A 22,698-nucleotide genomic window follows, 5' to 3' on the forward strand; every position below is an offset into this window, starting at 1 on the left:
AAGGGAAACAACCCCAGAGCCCTCCTCACTCTCAGTAATTCTCTTCTTTTTAAGCTTTGTCCAGTCTTCTCTCCCACTCCCCCAGTTAAAATGTGTGAACTTCAAAGTGGCAAAAAACTCTGCTAAGAAGGGCACCTGCATCTGTGCTGACTCAGACTGCAACAGATCTCACAAACTAAAAAGAGGAAAAAAAGCAGCTGATTAGGGCTTTGATGTCCCCTCAAACAGATTTTTTTTTTCCTCCTGCATTTATTAAACCCCAAACAGTTCTCACTTCTAAACCCAGTTAGCTTGGCACATGTGACAACATTTGCTGTCCTAAGCAGACATGATAGATAAGACACCATTTCTCTTTTCCTCCTGTCATTGCCAGTTATACAAATTTTCTATTAAAAATGAAGGCCAGGAACCACAACACAACCAGTATAAACACTCCTGTATTCCAGAATTAAATGAGTTTCATCCTCTTGGGTTTCTGATCTTGTAGAGCCCATTAAATATTTGTTAACCATAAGAGTAATTTTTCTGAATGAAATCACATAGGTACTTCTGCCCTGTACTTTTGTTATTCCACGCCCCAATTGCCCATTTCTTCACTAAATATTTGCCTCTGTAATCTGAAGTATTTGGCAGTAACTGAAAACTACTTGTCATGATCAGTGACTGACATTTCAAGCAGTTTTGCTAATATGATTCAACATGCTTGTCAAGTTTTGGAAACTGTGGTTTCAGTTCACAGTTCTGTAAAAAAAAAAAAGAAAGTTTTTTCAAACATGTTTTAATTGACAGCTGAAAGGGACATCTGCAGTACAACATATGGGCATTCAGCACACGTCAGTAAAAGCTGGCAGAAACACAGCTACATACCTAATCAAAGCTGATCATTGAAGAAGTGGCATATGTTATTTAGGTTTGAAGAGTCCCCAGATCAAAAATTACAAAAAATCATTTACAGCTGAATGCTATCATTCTTCACACAGCAAATTCAAGTAGCAATACATAATTACCTCAATTATATTCACTAAATAGCTGAATTTTTGCATGATTTATTCAACCATGAACATATTTTCTTGCATATTTCTGAGAAAAGTTTTATTTATATAGTTTGACTTACATATTGAAATGGAATTTAAGCTGGTTTCCCTCTGCATTGATGGGAGTCTGCCTTGCTAAAGCAGGTTGGATGCATCAGAGCTTGACTTTTACTAATCTTTTGGGAGCTAAGTTAATAAGGCTTTCACTAAGATTGCCATCACAAGGAATGGAAGGGATAGAACTGCCAATAATCACGTTAAAAAAGCAGAAGTGCTAAAAAATATTTCTGTTCTCTCTTTGGGAAAAAGCCAGATGCTGTATCGAGATCAGACAATAATGATGTTGAAATACTTTCCATTACAGTAACTAAGGAGGATGTTAAAACAACTGCTACTCATCTCAAACAGTATTAAGCTGCCAGGTCTGGGTAATTTAGAAGTGAGTGTTTCCAAAGAACCAACTAAGGACATCTCCAGATGGTTAATGTTTATTATCAATTCATTTCAGAGCAGTGGGGAAGCCCCAGGTGACTTGGAGAATGTTAATATTATGTCAATATTGCAACAGGGTAAACAGAATGACCTAGATATGCCTGTCAGTGTTACATAAACCTGGGCAGAGACAGGGAGGACTTGAGACATAAAAAGAATTCTAAATAAAGATGGTTTGGTTAATGACATTTGTGATGGTGTTGAGAATAAGTACGTGCCTTGGTGCAGTGTGATTTTCACACTAAGAAATAACAAATTAACATGGTGTGCACATGCAAACTGGTCCAGCCACAGACCAGTACATCTGGAAATGGAATTTAGATTTTAATCAAGCAGGTTTATTGGTTCTTGATTTTTTTTATCATTACTTACCATTCAATGTTGTTAACAATAACCTGGAAGAAAACAGAAATTGTTTCTGGTAAAGCCCTAGATGACAAGGATCACAGAAGTGCAACATAATTTGAAGAGCATATCATTCTTAAAAGCTTATTTTAAGTACCCAGGCAGACACAAACCCCACTCATGGCAATACAGAGAAGCTGAAGGCCACAGTTCTAGGAATGCAACATGCAAGCAGCACTGCTTTTTGGCATGGACAAAAACAGGTTCCTACATAGGCCAACAGGGAATTTTTCAGAAAATCTGTGACATCAAAATTGCTCTGCTCTCAGACATCTTGTTTGATGGTATCTTTCACAGCCTCTACCTTCCTGTGCAGCCCTAAACCAGCTGGATCTCTCCCAGTGATTCCAATTCGCTCTTGATGTTTCCTGCCACCAGCATTCTCACCAGGTCTCCCAGGGCTTTGCTCCACCTTCCACTCTTCCCCCATATCCCAGGTGCTCTGCTTTCACATTGCCATAAATTCAACCTTCTCAGGAAGCCTGGCAGCCAACACTGAGTGCAGGGGGTGGTGCTGGCCGGGACTGGGGAGCTGAGGGAGTATCATGGAATCCGAGGGTGGTTTGGGTGTGAAGGGACCTTAAATCCCACCCAGTGCCACCCCTGCCATGGCAGGGACACCTCCCACTGTCCCAGGCGCTCCAAGCCCTGTCCAGCCTGGCCCTGGGCACTGCCAGGGATCCAGGGACAGCCCCAGCTGCTCTGGGAATGCCATCCCAGCCTCTCCTCACCCTCCCAGGGAACAATTCCTGCCCAGTATCCCATCCCTCTGGCAGTGGGAGCCATTCCCTGTGTCCTGTCCCTCCATGGCACAGAGCTGGGGGAGAGGAGGCTTTGCCAAGCAGCTACTCAGCAGAAGACCATGACAAAGGGCACGAGTCAAATCCTTAAAGAGAAGTGACTCATATTTGTCTGCTACTCCACTTTTCCAGTGCTCAAACCTCAAGAAAGACTATGGAAATAGCTCAGAGGAGAATCACTAAGAAAAAAAAGTATTAAAGGAAAATATGTTTTCCTAAAAACTTAATGAGCCACTTCAGCTCATCAAAGAGATGGCTTACCTTCATCTGTCAGTCCCTGCATGGGAATCAGTTCCAGTCATGAAAGATCTGGTCTAAAAGGCTCCTTTCTCCAATTAATTCATGACGTTACTTGATTCCGACAAAAGACCTACAGGATTAAATCACTCTCCCCAAATTAAGATAAGTGTCTCTGACAGATACCTGTCTATTTCATTTTATGTGGTTGTTTACATCATTTTATCAACTTCCTTGACAGCAGATTCTAAAATGTGCCTACTTAGAACCTGCAGTTTAAAATAGAAAAAAAAATATATAGTCAACAGAACTGACAATTTGAGAGGCAGGCAAGGAAATCCTCTGTCTCATTTCAATATGAAGGGGCTGGTGTTACCTGTACTGTGTACTCTAGGGCTAAGAGGTATCATTTTCAGGTCGTTTACCCTGGTATTACTATTATTGCTAGTTTGCTCTAAGTGCAATCAGGACTTTCTGAGAACAATCCCTGAGAAAGGAGCTTTTTGTTTGTTTGAGTTCTGTAATGACTCAGAGCTGGGGCAGCCAGGTGAGTGGGTATTGCACAACCCATCCAGCGTCGAGCTTCAGTGGACACAGCCCTCGCTTGGGTTCTTCTATTAACGCGCAAAATCTTGATTGCAATTCCTTAAAAAGTTTCTCCTTGATCTAAAAGCAACAAGAGACAGCAGCAGCAACACCTAGGAAAATGAACTTTGCAATATAAAAAATGGCTGAGTCCGTGTTTACTTTGGCTGGAAGACAAATCACACATCATTTAGCTCTCCTCTACCCACAGAAGATTAACAAATACTTTCTAATCTCACATTCTTCACATTTATACACCAGTGGCATCACTCCTGATCTATGCTAAGTGAGATCACTGCCAGGATCTTGTGTTTAGGTATTTAAAATAAGAGTTGCGAGCAGCAAAAAGCCAGAAAATGTCAGCACAACTGTCACAGACCGAGTGGAAGGTCATGGCAAAGTTGTTCTCAATTTGCGCAGAACCGGTGACTCACAAGGTAAATAAATTCTCACATTTATCTCCCCAGGTTTAGTGCAGCTCTCAATTTTTAGCCTAACTGCTTTTCTTGAAAACAAAAAAGAAACTAAAGGCAGTGAGTTTATTATTTTGTGTGCTTGGCTTTCATCCTCTCTGCCCACTAAACTTTTCCTTTACACAAAGAAAATGCAGAGTTTGGTGGTGGAGCCATAAACAAAGTCCTTGCGGTGTCTCCTGCAATCCAATTGGAGCTTCTCAGTGAAACCTACACGTCCAGTTGTATATCCTAGAAACAAAATATTTTGTTATAGCTGTTGCTGAAATCACAAGCACATAAACTGACACAGACATTCAGGGTGTGTTATCAAGGGAGTATTCACATTCATTCTGAATTCATCAGAGTATATTTTCTTGGCTGACTCACAGCCCCATATATACGTATCATTCACTTACGGACATTTTATTAGAGGAAAAGGGTTTACATTGAAAGATTACACAAGTGTGACATTACAGAGCCATGAGTCACACATCTTTGTGTACAGCGTTACCATGCATTCAGTGTATTGATTCTGCTCCAGTCACAGAAGTTTGGCTGCTCCTTCTGGCCAACCTGTGAACTTTTAGAATGAAAGCTATAGAAAGTTAAACAAGAGATATTCCTGATTTTAAAACACGTGTAGCTATTGAAACGATCATTTACTCACCCTAGCAACTGAGTTTTCCCGAGGTGGTAAAACACAGCCACAAGCCTGGGATGGGCTCTGGTGAACAGGCTCAAAGTGCTTGGGAGAACCAGAGCCCATCAAGGGCATTGTTCCTTCCCCTAAATGTGAGAGCTGCTCTCCTGCACCCTCCTGATTTCCATCTCTCTTAGAAACCCCTCTAAAAGCGATTGCAAAGGAAATATGGAGGAGCAAAGGAGAAAGCACAGCTTTCTCTGAACAGGCTCTCAAAGAATCAGTCTATCCCTTGACAGATCATAGCTTTTCCCCCCTTCAGATCTGTCACTTTTGCTCCTGGGTGATGGCCAAGCAGCCACGATCCTCAGAAACAGGAGTCTGGAGCACGTTATCAGAAGTTATTGGAGAATTGCTCCTTCAGAGTCAGCATCTGAGCTAGAGGCCAAGGTAAGGGAGAAGAACAATCTTCCCTTCTAAAAAATCAAGCCCAAGACCATAAATTGCTTACAACCAGCAGAGAACACAGAAGCTACGTGCATTCTTTCTCTCTTAACGTCGCATTGCAACATTGATTTTGGCAATCTTTGTGCAGCAAATGGAAATCCTGCTACAGATCTGGACTTCCATTAAATGTAAAACTCCAGCAAAGACCGTACCAGAGTGGCATCAAACACCTTTCTGTCAGCACCAAGATGATCCGGGACCTTTAGGGTGACCAGTGCCAAGAGACCCCATCATCAGCTCAGTTTACCCATGGGAGCAGGGCATGTCTCTCTCCCCAACTGTTCTCCTGACACCTTCCACTCTTCTTCCACATTCTTTTTCTCATTCTGATTGCACCACATGCCCCAGAGATGAGACTGGGTTGTGGGGCAGCTGCTCTGAGGTGTGGGGGGATCAAACCCCTAATTCATGGTGTCATTTTTAGTGTCCCTAGGGCAAGGACCCCTCAGAGCTCCCCTTCCCACAGCACAGTCGCTGTTGCAGCTCGTAGCTATCAGTGTTCTCTCATGTCACAGATGCTCCCTCGCTGTTTCCAGGGCAGGGAGCCGTTGCTGCCCTCCGCCCCCACAGCACAGGGTCCGCTCGTGTCGGGAAGGATCCTGAAGGTATTTCCAGGGGAGGGTCCCCTGTGGTCCCTCATCCCACCCAAGACCCTCACGGTGTCTCTTAGCACAGCACAGGGTCCCTCAGTGTCCCTGCAGCAGGGACCCCTTGGCGTTCCCTAAGCTCACTTGCGGTAGAGACCCCTCAGTGTCCCCCTGCACGAACCGGAGGTCGCGGCTCTCCGGCTCCGGCCCGAACCGGGGGTCGCGGCTCTCCGGCCCCTGTCCCGGCCGGGGGTCGCGGCTCCCGGGCCGCCCCTGCCCCGCACCGAGGGGAGGGCAGCGGAGGGGGCCCGTCCCCGCTGCGCTCCGCCCCGCTCGGGCTGGGACCGCCGCCGCCGCCGCGTCCTTTTATACCGGGGCTAAATTTAGGCTGCGCCCGAGCCGCTGCCTCCCGCCCGCCCCGTCCGGGACGCGTTTCCTCCGCTCCTGCAATTGGCCTGAGGCCGCCCGCGCCCGCGTTATAAGGTGCGGAGGGCGGCCGGCCGCGCTCGTCCCGCACCATGGCGCTGAGCGACACCGCCCTGCCCTCCTTCGCCACCTTCGCCAGCCCCTGCCGCGAGAAAGCCCTGCACGAAGTGAGTGTCCCCGGCGCCGACGGCTCCGCGCCCCGACCCCGTCCCCCCGCGTCCCCCCGGCGAGCGGCATCTCTAACCCTGTCCCTTTTCTCTCTCCCCAGAGGTGGAAGTGTGAGCAGGAGGCCAAGACCCCCGCCGGCACCTGGGGCGGCCTCTCCCCGCGCAAAGAGGATGAGGATCTCAACAACGTGCTGGATTTTATCCTTTCCATGGGCAGCGATGGCTACGGCCAGAGCGCTGCCGGCGGGGACTATCCTCCCGCCCAAGGCGAAAGCGGTGGCTTTTACCAGACAAACCCGTCCCCGGGATGCTACAATGCCCTGGAGCAGGGCAGCCCCCCGCCCTACAACGCCGGCATCGTGCCGGAGATGATGCGCTCCGAGATGGACTCCAACTATTGCCCTTCTGGCAGCGTCCACGGCCGCTTCTTTGTGACACCCACCTTTGGGGGCCCGCAGTTCGTTGAGAACATTAAGCCCGAGCCCGACATGGACAATTATGGACCGGTCCTGGGTCTGGTGCCCCAGGCTTGCCCAAAGATCAAGCAGGAGGGGAACGCGACGTGCATGATGGCCTACGAGCAGCCCCGGGTGGCCAGTTCCCCGCAGATCCCTGGGGCAGAGACGCCCCCGCTGAGCCCCGACGATCTCATGGTGAATGAGTGCCACACGCAGATGATGTGCCCCTCGTCCGTGTCCTACCAGCAGAGTTACCACCCGGCCTCCGGCTTCCACCACCCGCAGACCCACCTCCAGTACCAGAACACCTCCCAGTTTGGCCTTTTCGAGGACAGCCTGCCCTTACAGCCCTCAGCTCCTCGGGGCACGCTCACCCCTCCTTCCTCCCCTCTGGAGCTGCTGGACTCCAAACCAAAGCGGGGACGCCGGTCCTGGCCGAGGAAGAGGACGGCCACTCACACGTGCAGCTATGCCGGCTGTGGGAAGACCTACACCAAGAGCTCGCACCTGAAGGCTCACCTCAGGACGCACACAGGTAATTATTGCTGATGGCCATCGTGCGGAGATGTACTGTGTGCCGGCTGGGATAGCCCCGTGTAAAAAAAAAAAAAAAAAAAAAACAAACCAGTTCGCAGCCCGGGCTTTTACCTTGGAGTCTGTTAAATTCACAGCTCTGTAACATCTAGGTGTTTACCTATGTAGTCAAAGCTTTTCTAAGGGCTTCTAAAGCCCTTTCTCCAAAGATTTTCACTGCACGTATGGGTGAAAAGTCTTTGGAGAAAGAGCTTTAGAAAGGGCTTTATGGTAAAGGAATTTCTAGTAATTGAGCTTAAAAGCAGTTGAGTCTTGCCGTGGAAGGGCTTGGGAGCAAATACAGGGATACATTACAACAACCTCGGCAGGTTGCCCGGTGTGTGATGCCATGCTGAGTCACGCTGTCCGATTTCCCCAAACAGGTGAAAAGCCCTACCACTGCAACTGGGAAGGCTGCGGCTGGAAGTTCGCACGCTCGGACGAGCTCACCCGGCACTACCGCAAGCACACGGGGCACCGGCCCTTCCAGTGCCACCTGTGCGACAGAGCCTTCTCCCGGTCAGACCACCTGGCCCTGCACATGAAGCGGCACATGTAGCCCCAGGGAGCCTGCCCTGCCGCCAGTGGGACCATATTTAACTGCTCAGGTGCAGAAGGGTGAGAAATCTGTAGCTGGTACTACACAGGGAGGCACCGCCCGACGCTCCAGGACGGACGCGGAGGATCCGACACGAGGATGCTCAGCCGGGCATCCCCCGCGGGGAATCTGCCGCGCCCGAGGCAGGGACCTGCCCGTCCCGGTCAGGAAGGAGAACAGGGGTTAATTTATGCAGCTTCTGTGAAGGGTAAACTCCGTAAGACTCCATACAGATTGTATAGAAGAAGCTGTAAATATGTTTTGGTTTTTTTTTTCCCCCAATTCTAACTGCCCATTCCTAAGCTTTACAAGACAATGTTTGTATGGAAACTGCCTGAAGTTGACCCTAGAAGAGATTAAATGAATGTTACTGTAGCTAACGATGTTAGTTTAGATCTCAGTTGAAGGCATGGCTAAGATTACACTCCTCTTGTTAGACTGTTTGGTTCACAGGTGCAATAGTATTCTTGTTTGCCATGATCTACACTAGAAGTACAGGGCTTGATGTCTTGTAAGAAAATAACCTATTTACTGTAATTTTTTATATATTGTAAATAATTTTATACAATGAGAAATATTGTATATGTAAATAGAAGACAAATGGGTATTTTGCCTATTTCTGTTTTTATAAAAACATAATTTTTCAATGTTTGAAAGCATTTCATCTTTTTAATAAAATAAGTTTTTAATTGCTGTGACTTTTATTCTCCTTTGAGATATCCCTGTTACTTTTTTCCTGATAGCTGGACCAGCAACCACCTGATTGTGTTTCAAATTATCTACAACTGTAACAAGACACTTAAAAAAATCTGAGCTATGGATTTGTCTGAAATAGATAACAGAGTAAGTAAGGTATTCTCACTGGCAAATAAGACATAGTACAGTGCTTTATCAAAAATCAAATAGGAAAGTAGATCATAGTCAAAATATACTTCCTAAAAATGGTTAAGTAAGCAACACTGTAATTTCAGTCTCATTTCTAGTTTATGCAAGAGTATTTTAATAGCATTCTTAATGTTTTCCAGATGCAGTTATAGTTTTGCCAGCAGTGTGTGGGTTTTTACTATAAATTTAAACACTGCATTTTTATAATTATGGGGGCTTATTTTAAGGCATTCTTGTACATAAATTATCCTTGTTCTCAAGAACTCAGTGCAGAATTCCAATAGAACAGTAGTGAATTCACAACACAGGTTAAAACACCTTCATAACTCATTCCCCAAAACTTAAATTCACTTAACAATTTGTAGTGCCACCTAGATTTCAGGAGTTGAGACAGTTATTAACTGTTTGGGGGGAAAATCAGCCAGGAATTGAGATTCTGAAAACTAATTGCAAGTAAACTGGATTCTGCAACAGCTATAGCAGTAAAGACTGCTAAAAAAGTCAAATTGGGCCCCTAAAAAATTCTTCACAGCTGTGAATGAGCTCAAAAGGCCAGGCAGTAAATCCAAGCAGTTGTTCTGACAGTCTGATGGGCATCCTCTGTCTTTACAACTCCTGTGTTGTGGTGAGTTCTGATACTTGTGTATCACTGCTAATCAAATATGCAGATTCAGCTTATATTGCTGCATTTTTCCCTTAACATATGGACACTTGCAGCTTGGTTTTAATCAAGATTGTGACCTTTTTTCTGACTTTACGTGTTAGAATACACAAGAATTAAATCAACAGGAATGCATTTAGAGTAACTACAAATATAGCTGTTCTTCTGTGAAAGCAAAGGCTGAAGCTGCTCATGTGGAACAGATGTATTTTGGGCTTCTAATCATTGGCATGGAAGAACGAGTTCCACATTTCACTTTTGTAGTTCTTTCAAAGTGAAATATAAGGGAGCTTTAGTGTTTCTTCATCAAAAACAAAACTCATTTATTTGCTAGAAAAAAAAATTGCATAATCTAATTCCAGAAAGTGAGGATGACTTAAAGATGTTCTAAACTTGGCACATTCATTGTTGCAACAGTTCTAGGTATTTCCTTCTCTTTCCCCATAGCTGAATATTTTCATATTTCAGCACGTCCTTTGGTGTTCATAACTCTAGGAAGATAACTTTTAAAATTCTTACCCTCATCTCTTCATACTCACCTGGCTTTTCCTTGCTCTTTCTGAAGAACTGGAAGTGGTTATAGTCATTCCCAGTTTTCAGCATTCCCAGTTTTTATAATAACCCAGGTTTCAGTAACACAGTGCAAGCTTAAATGATTCCCTTTTTTGTGATGCAATTTAAAAGACAAAGAGCCCCATGTCTGCCTTGGGAAGGGCCCAGCCAGAGCTTTTCAGTGATGGAGGAGAGCTTGGAAGCATCACAACATCACAGCACACTTATCTGCCTCTGCTTGTCCCCAGCCCTCTCCTGACCTCTGGCTGGTCTGACCAGTTTTCTTCCCTTCCAAATCCTCAGCCTGGAGAAGAGAAGGCTCCAAGGAGAGCTCAGAGCTCCTTCCAGTGCCTAAAGGGGCTCCAAGAGAGCTGGAGAGGGACTTACTTTAGACAAGGGCTCAAATGACAGGACACAGGGAATGTCTTCACATGGCCAGAGAGCAGGGTTAGATGGGACATGGGGAAAAAATTCTTCTCTGTGAGGGTGATGAGGTACTGGAATAGAATTCCCAGAGAAATTGTCACTGTTTCATCCCTGGAAATGTTCAAAGCCAGCTTGGAGGGGGTTTGGAGCATCCTGATCTAGTGGGAGATGTCCCTGCCCATGGCAGGGTTGGAACAGGATGGACTTGGAGCTCCCTTCCAACCCAAACTGTTCTGGGATTCTGTGATTCCAGAGCAGCTGCAGCCTGTGAGTGGCACAAAGGCATTGTGTGCTGCTCAGGGCCTTTGTGCAGAAATAAAACCACCACAGTCACCAACCCTTAAAAAAGCCTCATGTGGCTACTCTGCAGCACCCTGCACAATTGTGTGCTTCTCCTCCTCCGGTGCCTCAGCATGGGAGTATCCAAATCTGCCTTTGCTCCAGGTGAGAGCCTGGCTGTGAGGGTTATCACCTCTGCTGCCTCTGCTCCTGCTCACTAAAAAGTCTTCAGATAAGACAGTTCATATCTGCTATCAAGCAGATTTTTGTGTTACCAAATAGTGCTCAGACCCTGAGGAGCCGTGGAGATGTGGAAAGAGGAGCAGGTGACTCAACTGAAAATAGAGCACAGGAATCCTCATACATAAATATAAAAGACATATAAAAACATAAAAAGTCAGTCCTCTGAATGCTGGAAGGGATGAGGGGACAAAGCACTAATAAAAGTTCACAAGAAACTTTCTTGTCATTGTTTAACAGAGGGCATCTGTGATAATAGCTGTGTGGTCTTTACAGGAAACTGCATGTTCTTGAATCTTGAGATCATCTTGTAGTAGAAAAAAAAAAAGAGATGCTGATCTCATTCTTCTCACATTCTGAGTAATATTCAACTCTCTTTTTTTTTTTCTTTAATTGTTTTAAATGAGTACATCCAAAGATATGCTGTAATTCCAGTGATCTACCCAGCCTCCCCTAGTCAGCAGGAAACCACTGATGTTCCACATCTTCTAATAATTGACCATCAGGTTGTCCTCTCTTAAGTAATTTTGTTCTAATTAACCATCTGCCTCCCAGGGAGCATCCAGTGACCACAACCTGCAGCTATTGTGGATTTGATTTTAACATACCAGGGAAAGGAAAAAACTACAGAAGTTGTAGTTAAACCTAATGGAAGGAAACGCAGAGTCTGTTGAAAACAAGATTTTCACACATATTAATTTAAGATACCACAGCCATGGGCTGCCTATTGTTCTAAGATAGATTGTGAGGTGAGTTAGAGCAGGTTAAGTGCAGATACAAGAAAATCCTGCACAATGTTCTTAGTGAAAAGGGAGGTAAATATTGCCGAACTCAGGTACCATCCAGAGCAGTCACTGCTCAAAGTTGGATCATTCCACGCGGAGTTTCAGAGCATTGTTTCACTCTGCTAAAAATGGTTTTTCCTCACCCACTGACTTGAGAAGGGTCAGTAAAACTCCTCTGAGATGGGACCTCACTGTCAGAACACGCTGTAATTCTGAAACAGCCCAGAGCAGGACCAGGTCCAGCTGCTGCAGGGCCGTGTGGCTCGGTCTCCTTTTGGGTCTTCAAGGTGACACAACGCCCTGTGCTCGCCCAGCACCATCCCAGCACCCATCCAGCACCAATCCAGCACTGGTGAAACAGCCCAGCAACACCCCAGCACCATCCCATCAGACTGTGCATACCCAGCACCACCATCCGAGCAGATTGTGCATACCCAGCATCATCCCAGCACCATCCCAGCACCACACCAGCATCACCCCAGCACCCTGTGCATACCCTGCACCACCAGCCCAGCACCCTGTGCATACCCAGGGGCACCCCAGCACCCTGTGGAGCAGCCCAGCAGCAGCACCCCAGCACTCTGTGCACAGCCAACATCAGGCTGCGCACAACCAGCACCGTTGTGGCACTGCAGCAGTGGCTGTGAAACAGCCCAGCACCTCACCAGTACTCTGTGAACAACAAGCACCAAGCAAACCAGCAGGAAAGACACTTTCAAATGTCTTTTTTTTAACCCTAAAGTGGAAGGCTGGACTAGAAACTCCATGGCTTTTCTGGAACTTTATTTTAGATTCAGAATTGTAGTTAATCACATCCAGAAGAGCTGAAGCTTTGGTGCTGGGCATGGCTCACCTCATGCAGGATGGGGCATTTCAACCTTGGTTACTCACAGCCATTTACAAACTGCCTGAAAACATTGACTGGCTCTAAACTTTGGTCTTCCATCCACAAGAATGCCAAAATAAGTTTGTCCACTCTTCAAATTATAGGATTGTGCGGTTCTGTGGTTTTCTGTGGTAGAAACTCTGTGGTTTCTTAAGCTATTTTGTGCACCTCTAACACAGAGTAGCTGTTAGGTTTTGCTTAAATTGAATTTTTGAAGCCAGAACCCCAAGCTCTAGCAATTTCTTTTGCTATATTTAGAAAAAACAACTACAACAAAGTCATGTAGCCATCGCTATGGTAACTAGCAAAAAATTCATCCCAAACCCCATGTAATTTAGCAGGGAGAAAGCCATCCCCATTGCTAGCATCCAAAACCTACCTGGTGGCATCTGCAAACTTTAAAATTCCTGTGTGTCCTCGAAGCAGCTGCTCTCAGCTGGGTCTGTCCCAGGTCCTGCCTGTGCAAGACATGTCCTAAATGCTGTGAGTGAAGCAGTCAGAGCTTTGAACTCTGCAGCAGCTCCTCTGCCATGGCCCAGGAGTTCCGACTCATTATGTCACAAAGAAATATATGGAATATCATTTTGGATATGATCTCCTGTGACATTTAATATATTAGGTGAATAACTACTGAGCCTGAGGCTTAAACACAAAGGAAAAAACACACAAAATATAATCAGATCCCAAGAACCATTTATTTACAGCCTGTGTGCAATGACAGCATGAGTTTTGTTATCTTAATGATTTTATATTATATTGCAAAATATGGGATACAGAATGCCTGGATGTCCTTTCTGTGGAAGCAAGGGATAGGCAGAGAGCACAGGCCTTTTTCATTTTGAAAATTGTGAGCAAGGACCTTAATGGAAAGTTAAACAGCAGAAATATATTGTGTATGCTGTTGGCAGAGTCCTGTGAGATTTCATCAATTAGGAAGGCTACAGCAATTTTACGAGACGCTGCATCAGCACCAATAAAAAGTTTTAATTGTGGTCATAACATTAAAAAAAAAACAAAACAGGAGGGGAAAGGTACTCAGAGTGACTACACTGATAGTCATGTATAGCAGATGGGAGATTCAGCAATTCTAGAGATAAACCTGACAGCACTTCCAGACAGAATTCCAAGAGGATAGCTGGGCCTGGGACATATTTAGGTTCAGTCATACAGTTGTGTTTGAGGTTTAACAGTTGGGCTCAGACCTTGGGCAGCCTTTAGGGTGAAATTTCCACATCCTGAACAGAATGGTGATGCTTTTCTGCCCTTCCCAGTGAAGGGGCTCTTAGGCCATGCTGGGTACAGGGGCGTCCTTTCGGATTAAGCCCAGACAAGGTGGATTAGGAAAGAATTTGGCAAAGCACAGGGATGAGAATGCTGTGTATGTCAGACCCCAGAAACTCGAGTGGGAGCAACATGCGGAGAGCTGGGTCATGGTTTTATGAGAGATGAGAAGCATGACACAATGAGAACTGGGTAGGGATTGTGCCCATCTATGACACACTAGGCTCAAATCCTCCAAAATGTAAATGTACTAAAAATACTGGAGGGAAACCTGCCTTTGCAACCTGCTGCTGACTTTGACCAGGTGAGCAGGAGCAGAACAGCTGGGAGAAGAATGACTCAAAGTGAGTAAATAGAATAGCCCAGTAGTGAGATGTGTTTTTCCAGCCAGCCAAAGGTTGTCTCCAGTGATCTCTCCAGCCACTCCCAGTGTAAATTGCCAGGACATCCAGAATTGCTGCACACAGACTGCTTGGGAAGGGCGTGATGTTGGATTTGGGACTGGTCTGCTCAGCCCAAATCTAGCTGGGACAAGGAAGAAAGGGAAGGACAGGAGGGAAAACAGTGCAGAGGGCACCAACCAACAGGAAAAATATTTCAGTGCAGAGAATAGAGCTGTTCTTCAAAGCAAGATTCACAAATTTAACAGAAAAGCTTGCGAAAGTGTGGACAAAAAAAAAGTAAAGAAAGAGTGCTGAAATCTCAGAGCTCCAAAAAGTAACTTTCATTTATTATATTAAACAATAACATTTCTCTTATTATATTAAACAATATAACACATGAGATGGGTTAAAATTAAAATACCTTACAATTTGTTATAACATTTGAAAGATAAATATAACCACAATAATGTACATATTTGGAGATAATAGTCAGATTTAGGTCAACACTGCAGTTTCCACTTTGTGTTTCCACCTTTTCGGATCAGACTGAAGAATGATATATTAAAAGGGACGCCAGAAGAGCACTCTGCACTTGCAACAGCAGAAGGAACCACAGTGCCTAGGAGCTTTCCTTTGAAATTTAAAGGGAGAGGCAGAAGTTGGGAAAATGAAAATTCCATTTTATAACAAATTAGCCTTTATTTATAAAACTTTCAAGTAAAAAGAGCAGTATATCAACTGATCAAACAGATGTGTCAATGAATTACAGTAAACATATTTACTCTAAAAATAAATCTTCTATGATTCCATCATACTCCAAGCAGAATTCCTTTCTAAGAAAAGATGGTTGTTGTGAAGTCTACATAGATGCAATATATAACCAAATATATAACCAAAAACCTGGCTGTTTCACTAGTATAGGAAGATAATTGAATTAGATGATTAACAGCAGAGATCAATTCACATCAACAGAGTTCCAGCTCTAAATGAGGATTAAGCAGAAATTAAATTCCCGAGAGGGAGGGAAAAAATACAGAAGAAAGGAGAAATCAAACTCTTACACAAGGGAAAGCAACAATTCTACTTGGAAAAAAACTCCTTGGGCCACGGTTCTACAGAACAAATATTCTTCTCAATGGAGAAACACTAAAGAAGAAATAGTAACCCCAAAAGGATTGTAAGAAGAATTCAAGAAAAGTGTGCTATCCTTGAGCGTAAGATGACAAAATGATTTCTACAATAGTGCCAACAGATTTCACAGATGGGAATTAAAAATAAAAAGGCTTACATAGACACAGCTTGGAACTTCCTACACTTTGAGAGCACAGTACATGGAACAAGATAGAGGAAGGACTGATGATCCTCACAGGGCAGAGGTTCCATGAAGAAAAAGTTGCCTATATAAAAATATTTCTTACAGCATTATTGTGGAAGTATGACTTTTATGAGCATCTGTTTTTATTGCAGGGTGACTGGGAGGTTTGAAGGTAACTGAGGGAAACCACCGAAGGCAAACGTGAACACACAGTTCTGTGAGGGGCAATGTGGTAATTCAATATCTGTGCCCTATGTGCACTGTCTGCATGGGCAGGTTCAACGTGAACAACTGTCTGTCTGTCCTGTTTAATTGATGTGCCTCAGTGCTCTGTGCAATCCACAGAGGCTTTCCACAAGTCCATCCAGTAGTATATATTCTATATAAAACATGTGTGCCACCATAAAACCCTGCTAAACTCTGACTGATCACTGAAGGTACCACAGAGGCTAATAATTTATCTAAGTAGAAAGAAGAATCACCCCCACTCTTTCCTCTAAGCCAAATATGCAATGGATATTTGTTCCTCCTGAAGTAAAAGTTTAAGGTGGAAATGGAGGAAACACAGAGCTGGAATCCAGATGACAATTATGTGTAACCAATCTAACTGGAATGAAGCAAGAAAAACATGTTTTCCACCTTTGCCTGTGACTGTCTGGTGTGTGTGTATGGGAACAGCTCCCCACAAATAATTTTTTCAAAAGGAAAAGACAGGAAAGAGGGAAGAGGGAATATACGAGCAAGCATAGAAGAAAACTCACTGCCTCCGCCCAGAGAAGAAACATGACATGCAAGATCAGCAGTTGAACGTACATTCCAAACAGATACTTTAAAAACTACAAAGAATGTGAAATTACATCCAGTGCAGATAATTACTACTTTCTGCCAGGGTTCTCTTACACCTGGCACAGCTAATGAACACAGTTTTTCATGTCAATGAAAGAAATCTTGATACAAATTGATTAGAAATAATTTCTCCTCTTTTCTTTAACCAGGACTTTAAAACTCTCAGAGCCATGAGCTAATCTGATTTTCTGTAAAGATTCAATTCTGTATCCATCTGTGGTTACAGAATTCATACACACAAGCTTTAATATATAGAATATATATGCGTAGTCTACATATTCACTGTATATACATATTTTATGTACAGCACAAGGAACTATATACTGGACAGAGCATGTGAACATGTATATACACACACTATGATTACATTATACAATACTCTCTCTCTCTATATATATATATGTATATATACACATAGACACAAATAATATGGATCTCACTGTACACTGTATATGCACTGGGGGTATTCACATTTTCCATATCTTACATTGTATGTATTTTCTCTGCTCAAATAGCAACAGGCCTGTTTGTGCTTTAAATTTCACTGGTCTAGAGGAAGAAGAGCAATGTCTTGCAGTAAAGTTTTGCCTCAAAGAGCAAGTGCAGGTATTGTACAAACACTGAGTTACAGCATAGGGAAAGAATGTGGGGAATCTTCCTTTTTATATGGAAAACCGTATTAAATACAAAGCAAGAAATCACAGCTAGGTTTTCTTCTACTGCAGTGACAACAATTTGAATCAAGAGTGTTTCAGTAAATTTAAGGTTCCTAAATCTAATATTGTGCATAGACAATATATTGGGTTCTGTCCCTGTTCATTGGTTGATCTGCAGTTACTGTCCAAGCAAATATGAGGAAGAGTCAATAAGGAAATACAAAAACAAGCCCTAACACTATACAGAATGCTGGATTAATTCACATTACTGTCTCCCTGCTGGACATCTTGAAAACATCATCGCATTAGCCTAGAAGCATTATAAAGTCAGTGTTTTAGGGATCTGACAAAGCAGCAGAAAGTCTTCTTATGGTACAGAACTTCAAAAATGCATCAAGCTCTTTAGTCATCCACCTGTCCCACTGGAGTGATATCATCCCATCCAGAACTGGTATTACTTACTAAATTTTATTGTAGCAGAAGAGACACAAGGACTCGGGTCCAAGTGAACAGGAGGATCTTACACATGGGTACAGTTTGTATAACTGCACTGAGAATCTTGCAGTCACTTGCTTTTGAAAATTGCTCTTTCACAGCAGAAGTTTTATCATGCTACCTAAAGACAGACACAAGTTAGTTCTCAGAGATTTCAAGTTCTATACACCAACAGAAGAGAGAATTTTTTGTGTTTTAGTATGTTTGATCACATATATTAATCAAACATATATTAGAGAAAAATTATTGCAATGGGAGGGGATCTCAAATCAGGTTCTTCAAAATTAGAAACAGCTTCTATTGCATCCCAAAAGAATCATTAAAGGACAGTATTAAAGACCATTATATGGGTGGTTTTGGTATTAGAAATAAATCTTCTTCTGAGGAGAATAAAAGGTTTACATTATTTGTAGTACCATTAGCACATGAGACACACAGCAAAAGGGGAGCTGTGACTCCTAAAAGTAACATCCTAAACATGAATAGATGTGTGTGTCTGCACACCCACCCATCCACCTACCTCCCCACTAAAGCCTGAGACTACAAATCCTGGCTGCATTTCAGAGCTGAAAGCTACCAAGATGCTAAAAAAGATCCAGTCTGACTCCTCTGTGTAAGGAAAGCATCCAGGATAAGGCAATCCCAACTGAACAGGGAAAGATTGCTTTCATTCACTGAACAGGCACTATCATTGTAGTACGAAAATAAAAGGAAACAAGGACATAAAAAATAGAAATGCATTGAAGATGATGCATTAAAAAAAAGAGAAAATGTTGTAAGACAAGGGCCACATCAGTAAGAACACAGAATGTAAAGCTTTTGTATTCCCAGAGAACAAAGGGCAGGAAAGAAGACTGAGGACATTTAAAAATGCTGTGCTAGATCCCTACTCTACCAGACAGAAAATTCCAAGGCAAACACAATAGAAGTTTTAGAATTCCTGTAATCAGAAAAGGCATTTCTAGCAAGCAAATTAAATTCACAGACTCATTTTTTCTATGACACGTCAAACACATTCTGTGTTGTGTTTTCCAGGTGGAAGCATTCAGTGCATATAAAACCTGTTCCTACCTGGTCTGAGTCCTGCAAACTGGATTTTAGAGCCAACCAGAGAGTGGTGCCAGAACTGATGCATGAATGTGTGTTTGGCAACTAAAATCTGATTCAACTTGGCTTCATTTCAGCTAAAGCTGCTTGATCTGTAACCCCAAAGAGGTGGAATTGAAGAAGCAGAGGTAGAGACTGCCCCAGAGGGTCACCTGGCTAACACAACCTATTCTGTGTGCTGGGAGTTGGAGTAAATGAGGGTACAATGAGTGCTAGGGGGGAGCACTCCTCAAACATGGCAACTTTTCCACCACTTCATTTCTTGATGTCACATTAAAGCAGCACCCAAATGTATATCACCACCTTGCAATCCTGTTTGCTTGCACTAAAGCAAATTTTTACTTCATAAATTTGACTGCTAAATTATTTATCCCATTTACTAAATTAATTTCCACTTTTAGTCCTATACAATTATTAAGACTCAATGCAAACAAAAGTTTAAATTAGAAGAACTACTAATTTCCAGTCTTCAAATTTGTACTGTTTTATAGAGTTCATTGTATCCATCATATATCAATTGTCAGATTCTTTTGCAAAAAGCCACAACTTCTGGATAAAAATACCAATGAATTTATGCTTTGACATAGATGATGCAGAAGAAGTACTGATTAGCCTACCATGAATTATTAAATAAATGTAACAAGTGAAACCTAATTCTATATTCTCTTTTTATGGCCTTTTCTTTTAAATCCATACTGCAGCCTCAAAGACCCAGTGGAATTCAGGTTATAAGAAAAACCAGATTCACAAGCTGCAGTTTACTCTATGCAACATTTGTGTTTCAGATAAAGAAACTTTCAGTACCTTAGGATTACACATTAAATTTCTTACAAGCAATAAATTTTATCTAGAACATACAATACAGCTTATACAGTGATTCCTGCAGGTTATGCACTTGAGAAGCCACACAGAGCCTGGTCAGACAAAACCAGCCAGTCCTGTTTAGATCTGAAGGTGACTTAAATTATTTTCACAAATATAAACCAAGGATTTAGTATTTTTATAAAAGCTTTGTTCCAAGGTTTCTCTTGAACAGGGTGGAGGCCAAGACCCTCTTTATGAGTTTGGCATGTCAGCCTTACTGAGTGCAATGGCCAACTCAAGGTCTTCTTGTTCTTGTCTCCTCAACCGAGCCAGTCTTTCCTGCTCTGCTTTTTCACTCTCTCTCTTTGCCCAGGCCAGCTGCTGTTCCTCATTTCCAAACTAAAAAATGAAAATGGAAAATGAATTAATAAAGTTACCAACCAGCTCGAAGAAATTATGCAAAAAATACAAAGAATCAGACTTATTAAATATACAGCTCAAGTACACCAGGCTGTCTTAGGGCAGTTCTAGATTGACACAGAAATTCACTCACTGGTTTCCTCACTTCATTCTTTATTTCCTTAATTTCTTCCTCCTTCACTTCCTCCTTTGATTTATTTCCTTAATTCCTCTTTCCTTTATTTCCTTAGTTTATTTCCTTAGTTACCTCCTCCTCCCACCTGGAAATTAACCCACATGGGATGCAAGTCCCTGCATCTGTGGCTCAGTTGGGTATGAAAACTGCCAAAAAACCCTCCAAAAGCACAAAAAAGGGAAGTTAATGGTTTGGAAGCACAGCAACTACAACCATTTTTAAGAATAAATAGCTGGTAAAGGTAGTAGTTATTTATTCTTGTGCTACTGCACAACAGAGAGTTTTATTGCGCTAGTTCCTGCTAAGGTTGAGGGGTTTGAGATGTGATTTTGGATACTGCTGACATGTGGGAATTTTCATCACCAAATCAGAAGTTACCCAAAGTGCTTCTGCTGCTGTTCACAAAATACACAGAGTTTCACCAGTAAAAAATCATGTGAGATAATCCAATTTACTTCAGCAGAGAACACTAAGAAAATATCACACTGTATAACATGCAGCTCCTAAATCTGTTTGGACTCTCCCAAACACAAGTACAAAGCAGCAGAACTTGTCCCTTGTCCAAAATTATATTCTAGTATTTACCATTAAAGGATGCAAAAGTTGGCTTGTTTGAACTTTCTGAACAAAATCTGAAATTTTTTTTATTGAAATCATAGTGATTTCTAACTCAAATATAATCTGTTCCCAGCTAATTTTAGCATTTGCTGAGGAGCAGGAGGATGGGAACAGCTGCATGTAAATGTTTGCATTAAAGCCCACTTCTAAAATCTGCGGTTTGGTTTTTGTTTTGGGGAATTTTTTTTCTATGTGTGTGCAGAAAAACATATTATTTGAGGGGTTTTTGAGGAGAAAAATTTCAGCTGGATGAATACTGCAAAAATTCCTTGTGGCCCAGGACACAGTGACTCTGAGGACAGCCTGCTGCAGCTACACCTGCCTAGACCAACCTGAAATATTGAACTCAGTGTTAAAATGCAAGCTTCAGTGCTAAACCCTGCCTAGCTGCATAAACACTGTCATGGTCCCACCCCAGCCACCTCCTCCACTCTGCAGTGTATCTGTAATTTCTACTTTTTATGTATTTTGACATAAATCCGCCTATTTGAATTTCTTTTAACCCAAACCCAATTCTCATTTACTCATAATTTAATCATGCCTCTGGATGCCCATCATTCTTCTTTTTTTTTTTCTCCCATTATGACTTTAGAGATGATTTGATGCAAAAAACGCACTTTTCTTCATAAGTATCTCTGCTTTCATTGCTATAAAAATTTAGATGAGTATCTTTGCATTTGATGCTACTGAAATACAATTGAAGTGTAACACCTTTTGAGATTTTACTTTCAAAATTGAGAGATCCTACTACACTCCTTATTTAAATAATGTCAGCTGATAGGTAAGATTTAAAAGCTCATTAAGATTTTAATAGATTATTTTTTTCAAGGTAAACACAGATACAAATGGAAGCAGGAATTCTCTGCTTAGTCCAGGAATTCAGGCAGATCCAGCAGCTGGGATGGAAAATGAATGGTTACTATTTTCATAAATATAAGACACTTTGGTCAAACTATTTGGGATATTTTTTTAATGTTGAGAAACCAGTTTTACTTCTATGGCTTCCATTCTAGGATAAGGCTTCCAAAGTTTATAAGAGTCCCAATTATAACTTGTTTATTGGACACAAGTTATATTTTTGCAGTTAAAAGTGCTGAGTGGAGAAAGAAAAAGGAGAAATAGGCAAGTGATTCATTGGAAACAAATCTGGATGTGCCTTAGTACAAGTGGTTGGCACAAAGTACAATTTTCAGGAGATAACTCTCACCACTGAGTAGTGAAATAAATACAGAACAGTTCATTAATGCTATAGATTCTTGCACAGATTGTCTGTAAAAAGGTAATTTACAGGTAATTTAATACAATAACAATTTTTTGCATATGTCCAGGTTTCAAGAAGTCTATAAATATGTGTCGCGTGTAATTACATTAAATCCTTCCTTTCCTTTTCTTTTTCAGAAGTACAGTCAGACCCAAGGCATAGATGAAACCAGTAGACTGCAGCAAGACTAATCAAATCACAAAAACTCCACTGATTTGTGTGTACTGAATTTCCAGCTTGTACTGAGACAAAAAGCTTAGTGCTAAGTGTTCTGTTTCTTGGCAAAAAAAAAGTGGTTTTTCTTGTTCTGTAAACTGCAGCTGTATTGGAATAATATCCCAACTGCAACACAGCTGGAACCCAGAAATACCTGAAATCTGAGTTACCAAAAGACTGTTTTGTTCCAATGAATCATATTTAATGACAGCAACAAAGTTAAGGATGCAATGAAAATATACATAAACTCTGGGTGCATGAATTTGCCAGTGTGTCAAAAAAGCAGCAGATTTTCCTACTAAAATATAATGAAGGTTCACACGTTCTTTCTTGGAACAGTCAAGGATTTCAACTAAAAATCAGGTCATTTGATTATTCAGTTCTACATGATTCTGTTCTCAGATTCCATGGATTTAAAGTAGATGTCAAAAACCTTCTGTACG

The 22,698-nt window shown here is 42.4% G+C and overlaps 2 protein-coding genes across 4 annotated transcripts in view; one reads left to right on the forward strand and one right to left on the reverse strand.

Moving 5' to 3' along the window:
* Nucleotides 1-6,170: 6,170 nt before the first annotated feature.
* KLF2 (Kruppel like factor 2) lies at nucleotides 6,171-8,662 on the forward strand. The gene is made up of 3 exons (XM_030966908.1): nucleotides 6,171-6,335; nucleotides 6,437-7,328; nucleotides 7,750-8,662. The coding sequence occupies exons 1-3, from the start codon at nucleotides 6,261-6,263 to the stop codon at nucleotides 7,923-7,925; spliced, it is 1,143 nt and encodes a 380-aa protein (XP_030822768.1). The 5' UTR covers nucleotides 6,171-6,260; the 3' UTR covers nucleotides 7,926-8,662.
* Nucleotides 8,663-14,824: 6,162 nt separating this feature from the next.
* EPS15L1 (epidermal growth factor receptor pathway substrate 15 like 1) overlaps nucleotides 14,825-22,698 on the reverse strand; it is a 45,429-nt gene continuing 37,555 nt past the window's right edge. For all 3 annotated transcript variants that reach the window (XM_030966901.1, XM_030966900.1, XM_030966899.1), the window contains one exon: nucleotides 14,825-19,964. In XM_030966901.1, coding sequence (XP_030822761.1) covers nucleotides 19,818-19,964 — 147 coding nt within the window. In that variant the 3' untranslated portion in view covers nucleotides 14,825-19,817. The remainder of the gene's footprint in view (nucleotides 19,965-22,698) is intronic.

The sequence above is a fragment of the Camarhynchus parvulus genome, chromosome 28 (assembly GCF_901933205.1).
Source record: "Camarhynchus parvulus chromosome 28, STF_HiC, whole genome shotgun sequence".
Classification (NCBI taxonomy): domain Eukaryota; kingdom Metazoa; phylum Chordata; class Aves; order Passeriformes; family Thraupidae; genus Camarhynchus; species Camarhynchus parvulus.